At 33.0% G+C, this 8,634-nt stretch overlaps 1 protein-coding gene and 1 long non-coding RNA gene across 2 annotated transcripts; one reads left to right on the top strand and one right to left on the bottom strand.

Moving 5' to 3' along the window:
• Positions 1-764: 764 nt before the first annotated feature.
• LOC149901154 (uncharacterized) lies at positions 765-1,484 on the top strand. The gene is made up of 3 exons (XR_016457668.1): positions 765-862; positions 1,190-1,328; positions 1,444-1,484. It is a non-coding gene; the product is annotated as an uncharacterized LOC149901154 (long non-coding RNA).
• Positions 1,485-5,451: 3,967 nt separating this feature from the next.
• Ada3 (transcriptional adaptor 3) lies at positions 5,452-7,153 on the bottom strand. Its single transcript, XM_090111830.1, has one exon. It carries the CDS (start codon positions 6,910-6,912, stop codon positions 5,518-5,520), a length of 1,395 nt encoding a protein of 464 aa, XP_089967956.1. The 5' UTR covers positions 6,913-7,153; the 3' UTR covers positions 5,452-5,517.
• Between the last annotated feature and the right edge of the window lie 1,481 nt (positions 7,154-8,634).

Below are 8,634 nucleotides of genomic sequence, written 5' to 3'. Positions count from 1 at the left end.
AATCATATCAATAGGCCACGTTTCCAAGTATTTACATTAATTTCTGTTGGCAACACTAATCTGCTGTACGTCCGCGCTATTCACTGTCCATCTGCACGACGTTCGCGGTGGTGGGGGTGCTTGCTGGATGAAAAGTTGGTCGTGCACATCCAGCAAGATAATAATAATAATTATTGACGTACGTCAACGCTATTCACTGTCGTTTTGCGTCGTGCATCGTGTATGACCTTGGCGGGACGTACGTCAAGATGGACCGTTAATAAGACGCTTAACAAGCCTGGAGAAGTAACAATTAATTGAACGTTTCTTATATAGTGGCTCTCTTTTATTCAATACCCTAATTAATGCGATGGAAAGAGACAACACACTGTTATCTGCTTGGCATTCAAATCCACATGTAGCCACTTTTTGTTCTAAAAAGATAGTGCTTGCCACTTTATCGAATACTAAAATATCGATAAATAAAAAAATTAAGTTATAAAATTCCTTGAAGATAATTTAAGATTCGTTTAATTTTGGATTATGGATAGGTAATTCCAAATTTTAAGATTCGTTTAATTTGGAATTATTCATTTGCGATGCTTATTGACTGCCTTGCATTGTATGGTGGTGGTATTTATAAAAAATATTATTAGGTATTTCGGTTTAGGTTGTTTTTATGGTTTCGTAAAAAGGTAGGTACGTATTTTTTCCTGTTTTCATAGATTCATTCATAGAATTATACGGAACCCTTCGTGCGCGAATCTGACTTCCTGGAGTTCTTGGCTGCATTGATGGAACTCATATTGCTATAATCAGACCCACTGATCATGAAGAAACATTTCTAAATAGGAAACATTTTCATTAATTGAATGTTTTAATAGTAAGTCTTAAAATATCTGTCTTTTGTTTTTCCTTTTTTTATGTGCAATTTATTACTGACCCACGGTACATATTTCGCAAAAGGTAGCCTATGTTCTTTCTCAGGGTCTAAAGATTGTCTGTGCCAAATTTCATCAAAATCGGTCCAGTAGTTTATGCGTGAAAACCATACATACATACATAATTACAAACCTTTCCTTTTTATAAATTAGTATTTATTCAACATTAATTATCTGTATTTGCTTTAACAGACATTAATAACTCATTTATAAACACTTAGATATACCTACATAGAATTTAATATAATAATTAATGTATATTTTTTCAGTTATGTGATTCCAAATTAAACATTTTGTATGTGGATGCATCATTTGGTGGTGCAGCACATGATTCCTATGTTCGGAACCATTGCCCAATAAAGTCCCACTTGCAAAGACTGGGACATAATGAGCATTGCTGGCTCTTAGGTTTGTACACATTCTTATTTCTATTTTTTTCATTAAATACTAAATCTTCATTTAATTTCTGTGAGCACCATATTATGAAGTATGCATAGAGTATAAAATATTATACCTGTTTTAGGTGACTCAGGATATGCACAACGGCCCGATGATGACACCCTGGTTGATCTTTTTACAAATCAATTGTCGTATCCTACTTACTTATATTATAAAAGCAAAAATTTATAAGAATGGACATTTGATACTCCTTCACGTAAAAACTACTGAATGAGTTTTTATGGAACTTTACAATTATATAGTATAAACATCAGAATAACATATAGGCTACAATTTACCGCGGGAAAATAACTCATTCCTCCGTTTAAAATAAATTGCTTCAAATAAAACAAATAGACATTTATTTTTTGGACAACATTTTATTTCGATACTTAATTACCAAATTACAATATTTATTATTTAAAATAGATGCCACCTTAAACTTGTGGCACAGCATCTCTGCAAAGCACTTTACTTTTCTTCCCGTCTGATTCGAAATGATTTGAACAAGGCCGAGAATGTTTTGAAGGCTTCCAATTTTCCCTGTGCTATAGCTTTAACCCAAACTTCTTGTTCTCAAGCCAGAAACCTGCAAAATATAACAATAAAATCCATTTTAACTTTAAAATTAAAACTCTTTTAAAAAATGTATTATAAATAAATTTGTGGTGTGTTTTGTATGATACACTTTCTCATATTATGAATGCGAATGTATTATAGTGTAAATGTAAAGTATGTAATGTTACGATATATTTTCTGAACCACTAAATTGATTTTGAAGATTTTGATAGTAGAATGGATAAAATTAAATAAAAAAATTATTAATATTTATTATATTATCATTTTACATTATTAATTATTTCTTATTGTTATTTAACATTTTTAAAACATTATTTTTATTGTTTGATTTATTATTAAAGAAATAGCACTAAACCCGATCTTTTATTTTATTAACTTTAAAAAGTACTCACGTTTTTCTGATATTTCAATTAAACATATTTTTTTAACACAAGATATAATTAATACAAGAAATATTCAAATGGAATAAACAAACTTTATTCAGTTGGTAAACAAATTTAAAATTACATATTTATACTTTAGTCATATATTTTTCCTTTAATAACTTATTGAACATAAAATTTACCTATGATACATATTTATTTACATAACTTATCGATAGTTCAACACGCAATTGATACCTACCCATCCCTATTTGTCACACACAGTATCTATAGCTCAGCTGCCTACGATGCGCACTAAAAGCATATACAGACGTTCCGATTCGGTTGGTGCCAACCATCCGACCACGACCAAATCGGAAAGTGTAGAGAGCGGTCGGTCCGACATAATTATTATTAATATTGGTTGGACGTGGTCGGATGCGCCGGCGATACGACCAAACCAACTTCCTATCCGATCCGACCAAATTGGAACGTTTGGAAGCTTTGTTCCGACCAAATCGGCTCATTTCATAGCAATTTGTGCAATACACGCGCTCTATACTATTGTAATATATACTCTAAGGATCATAGTTGTACATACATTAAAAATAACTACGTTAAAAAAAAACAACTTCAAAAAAAGAAAAGTAAAATGTAAAAAAGATTTGATATAATTAATTACTGCATATTATTTAGATATGCTATTTACTAAATAGTTTTGATATCGGTAATTTGTATAGTGTATGCACAAGTATATTACGTTAACACATTATAAATTAAATAAATTTATATCAATACCTACTTCAACCTAGTATTACTTAATAGTTTTTGTAATACATATTAGTAAATACCTTTCAAAATCTATTAAATGTATTTTTAGCAAGACGTACCGACTAGGTACGTCTTTCTATGCTTGCTATTTAGTCATTTTTTCACTATCAACATAAAAGTTCATGTAGTACCTACCCTACTTAGAGTACCTATGATAAGTTTATTAAGTGATACAATCTTTGTTCACATTTTCTTTTTCTTATTACACTATCCTAAAATAATATTGTCACCCGTTCAAATATATTTTTTTTGTAATATGATTGAGCGCCCTTAAGACTGAAAATACACAAACTAGTGCTTTTTTGCTGTTGGTATACTGCCTTTTCGAAAATTGAGTTGACAACACTGAACATTATCGTCCGATAGCCACTGGGAATATCGATATCCGATATCCGATATCGGACCGGACAATGTGAAAGACAGGTACATATTTCATACATTTACTTCCCTCCGATATCGGATATCGGCTATCGGCTTCCGATATCCGATATCGGATCGGATAATGTGAAAACGCTCTGAAGCTGTAATAAGTATATGACTAAAGTTCTGTCCGGTGCGATCGCCCGTCAACACGCGCGAATTTGGTACGGTCCGCACCAAGTTCGGAAGAAAAAGCCATCGAACCGACCGTACCGTCAATAATAATAATTATGTCCGGCGGACCACTGTACACATCATCGAATATGGTACAGAGCGCACCAAGGTCACGGTGCGGTCCGTACCAAATTCGAACGTCTGTTTATACTTTACGGTGGTCCGGTCGCACCAAGTTCGAAAGTCTGTTCGTAATATGTATTATATTAAGCATTGGTCTCCGCGCGCGCGCTACGACTAGATACCGCCCCACCTAAAAACAATAGCTCTGTGAGTGCCACATAGATCTGTGGTGAGTGCGGCTGCGGCGCGGCGGCGCGGCAACTCATTTCTGTAGTGTGTGTTAGGTAATTTGTAAAGACGCTAGTGTGTGTGAAGAATTGGGCTGCCAGCTACATAAATTTTACCTCATAAATGGGAAGTCTGGCATCTTGGAAAGAATTTGAAAAATATTTTTTTTCATCCTGACCTGGCCGGGAATCGAATCCATGAACATGCGACTCAAATCCACTAGCGACGCTACTATACTATAGTCACAAAGGTTGTTTAAAAGTAAAAAAGCGGAAATAAAAAAAAAAAGACGGGTTGCACTCCGGGAGTGCCGGCAGAAGTGAAAACTTGATTTAAATTAACGTTGAGCATGTTTGATATTTTGGAATGGTATCCGTCTTATGCTTTTTCGATCACGGCACGTGTCCTGACGCGAGTTTAAGATTTTATACCCATTAACAGAAAAAGTGCTCAAAACCGCTAAAGAAGTTTTCACTTCAAAAATAGCGATAAACCCGATCTTTTATTCTATTTTTTAATAGTGAAGAAGTCCATATGTTTTTCTGATATTCCAATGAAACATATTTTTTTAAAGTAGCTTATAATTAATATAAGAAATATTCAAATGGAATAAACACACTTTATTCACTTGGCAAACAAATTTAAAATTACATATTTATACTTTATTCATACATTTCTCCTTTAATAACTTAATGAACATAAAATTTACTTAAGATACATATTTATTTACCTTATCGATAGCTCAGTACGCAATTGATACCTACCCATCCCTATTTCTTACACACACATCTATATTAGAATATCTATCTATACTTCTATACTAATATTATAAATGCGAAAGTAAGATTGTCTGTCTGTCTGTTACTCAATCACGCCTAAATTACTGAACCAATTTGCATGAAATTTTGTATGGAGATATTTTGATACCCGAGAAAGGACATAGGCTACCTTTTATTTCGAAATATGTACCACGGGCGAAGCCGGGACGGACCACTAGTATTCTATAACACATCTGCCTACGATGCAATTTGTGCAATACACGCGCTCTATACTACTGTAATATATACTCTTAGATTTCGACTGCTTCAAAAATAATATTTTAATTGCTGCCTCGCTTTATTGGCGTATGATAGATGGCTTATTTATGCCAGTTTCTAAAACATTTTTCTTTAAATAAATCATAATATCAATTATGATTTTTTTAAAGATTTAAAAAAAAAATCAGAGGATCAGAGGAGAGGAGAAAAAAATCAAATTAAGAGGTTTTGAAGCTATGCTGGAAAACAGTGTTACATTAATTAACTATCGATATCTAAAATTATAACAAGAATATAATTAGGTACATATTTACTTCCATATTTGCTCTAATTTATTTATGCAACTAGGTACAAAAAACTAATTCTTTAAGGACAATTGATAAAAATAAAAACAAAATATAATAAGTAAATGTGCAATTTATTTCTTTAGAAGCCCTGATACTGAGTAATAATAAGTAATAATAATTAGCTGGAGTTTGGTCCTGTCAATGGCAAAACATTTATTTCTTTATTAAGTCTTATCTGTTCATTAATTGCTCTCCAAGCATCTTCTTTTTCCTTTTTAGTAATCGGTCTTTTCTTTTGCTTAGCTGCCACCATCTTTTTATAAATATCAATACATTCCATATCTACATGGTCTAATTGTTTCTTCAAATTAAGTCTTATCATCTCCTGCTTACATAAGCCTATCAAATTTTTCAAGTTCCTGCAGTTTTCCTTTCTAACCGCAGTTAGTTCAGTTTGACATTTCTTTATTTCAGCCAGTATTTCATCATCAGCTGGATTAGTTAGAGGAGGCAAGTCTTCTGGGTCCAAAATACCTTGTTCCACTAATTCTTTTCTTAAACATTTTTCGAGAGTCAAAGAATTTTTATAACTGTTTTTTGTGGTTGCAGATTGCTTTATTTTTATATCGGGCATTTCATATGACATGACATTTTCTTCCATTAGGGCTGACACCAGTCTTTGTGTGAGAGGACCCGTGATCATATTTTCTGAGTTCTTTTCAATCTTCTTTCGCATATTTGATGCATCAGGTGATAAGCCAGAAGACTTTTTATTTGGATTTGAAGCATTTTGATCTTCAGATATATGTTCATCTGCCCAGACTTCTGAGTAGTGTCTTCCCAAAGGAGGAATTGGAGGCAGGGTTGTGTTGCTGCTTTGGACAAGTAGCGATTCCAAAAACTTTATGTCATCCATTGTGACGGGAGCACAATATGGATCAACAGAATTCCAAAATTTGTAAGGAATATTATTCTTTGGTAATGCTAGTTGAGACATCTCTAGTTTAACAGAATTATCTGAATTATTTGCTTGGTCATTAGAATATCCATGTGACGCCCCAGATGAAGGGTTACTGTAGTTCTTAAACTTTGGCACTTTTGGTTGATTTGATATTTTTGCATAATCTTTGGTTTTAACCAATTTGTCGTCAGGAAATTTCCTTTTACCTGGATACTGAAGCTGCTTACCAGCCGCTTTATTTTTTTTCTCCCGTTTTGATTCATTTGTATCTATACTTTCTATTTCTCCTTGGAAATAACGAATGCGCAAAGCGGTATTACATAGCAAAGTTTCAAGCTCTAACTGTAGAGCATCCAATTCATCCATTCCGATAGGTTCATCTGCAGATCTTGCGGCAATAGTAGCAAGCCTAGGTAAAGTTACAGGATTGTCTTGTTGACGAATATAAGGTATTGGACAAATTTCCATTCTTGTTTTCCCCGCGGATATGGATCCAGGTATTTTCGCAGGTTTAGTGTAAGGAGATAAACCTGGGCTAGCAGGTTTTCCATTATCATGCCCCTTCGTCGCCAGTCTTCCTTTACTATTATGATGCATTCTTTTGCCTAACATTTTGACAATTTAATTTACCCGCGTAAATAAACATACACTAAAATACCTTAAGTATAGATATATCATAGGATGCCCTCACTATTTTACAAAAGAAACATTACCTTAAACTAGTTTTTGTTTGGATTTTTTTCAAGTTTATCACGTTTGTATGCTGAAGTGTAAAAACATTACACTCAAAATGTTTAGAATACGAAAACACCAAATGCAAACGCCAAACCCAAAAATGAACAAAATGGCGATTGGCGATTATGAACCAATGACAACGCTTTTTGGTACAGGCAATGTCAGAGATTATAGATATAATTGAAACATTTTTTAACCCCTAATTAAACACTTGTCCGTAATTTGAAGCTTACTTCATTGAGAAGGCACCTAGCTTTTTCCGCCTATTCTTCCCTCTCTTTCCGTTGTATGTATGCTATCTCTCTCGCACACCTCTCCACCAGGTGGCGGGGCGCACGATAATGTCGGGCGCTGGATGTTTTTCATTGGCGTCTAGCTTCCGCCGCGAGAAGGTTGTCTACAAGACTACAACCTTGGTGCTATTAAGTATTAAGTATTGCTTAAAGCAAGTGCTAAAAGTGTTAAAAAGTGTATCCCGTCGGATCGGTACAGTGAGTTATTTTTACATCTATTCTAATAATATTTTACTTAAAAATGAGTAAAAATCTTTAAAGTCAACGGTATAATCGTTGGACTTTATTTAAAATGCTGAGGTTTTTAATGAATCCTTCAGCAATAGTTTATTTTTCAATATGCTTAAATACTTAATAGCATGAATAAAGATATTTAAAATTAACGATACAACCGTTACATTTTACTTGAAATAGTAACTTTTCTTTTGAAATATTTCATTATGCAATATGTACTAATTAATATTTGAATTTTTAATACTGTGAGTAAAGCTATTTTAACGGTGTTACCGTTCGGCTTTACTCGAATCGTTAATATTACTTTTGTGATTATTTGATATTACTAGATATATCAAATACCCTCTCTTGTATATAGATATTTTTAATATTTTATTTCATTTTTAATAATGTGTTTTTATTACAAGGGTACAAGTGAATTTTTCGTGGAAAAATTACAATTAATACTTAGTATGGATATGAGCCAACTCGAAGCTTTACAGGCATACAATCCATTGCTACGACTTTATTACATTGTCGTTATCGCTAGGAACGGTTCGGAATTCCTATCATAGTTTATTACTAAAAATTATCGAACGAGATGAGTCAGCTCCAAGAAGTCACGACATGTCAGAACACGTTGTGATATTATTTTATAAATCGTACGGGAGTTACCGCTCAACTGAATAATGATGGAATTCGCTCATGTATAGTAGATACGTACCATGAATGTTCCACACATTCAAAACTATCCGTAGTCTATACGTGTCCTTTTATGAGTATTATTCTGATCCGTTTTTATGTGAAAATAGACATATTACACACGGCTAGTTTGATTGAAAATTACGTTTCCTATGTTCAAATGATGCAACTTTTTTGTTAAAACGAGTAAGTACCAAAAATTTTACAATTAAATTCTTTGGTTTACTGAACTTGTGCTGAAAGGGTTATCGTATAATAATTATCGAGATATCTTAATATAAATTAGATTTAGATACACTTATTTCAAAGGATTTACAATTCACTTCTAACGTTTTAGAATAATATTATAAACTTGTACACCTTGACAAAAAGTAAAAAATTGCGGGTGAGT

The sequence above is a fragment of the Colias eurytheme genome, chromosome 17, assembly GCF_061535395.1.
Source record: "Colias eurytheme isolate Ceu_HAF_F1 chromosome 17, ilColEury1 Martin Lab GWU primary, whole genome shotgun sequence".
NCBI lineage: Eukaryota > Metazoa > Arthropoda > Insecta > Lepidoptera > Pieridae > Colias > Colias eurytheme.
The sequence above is the reverse complement of the archived record's forward strand: the minus strand, read 5'-3'. Positions and strand labels throughout refer to the sequence as shown.

Coding starts and splice junctions, on each gene's coding strand:
- Ada3 (XM_090111830.1), bottom strand. CDS start 6,912: ATGTTAGGCAAAAGAATGCATCATAATAGTAAAGGAAGACTGGCGACG.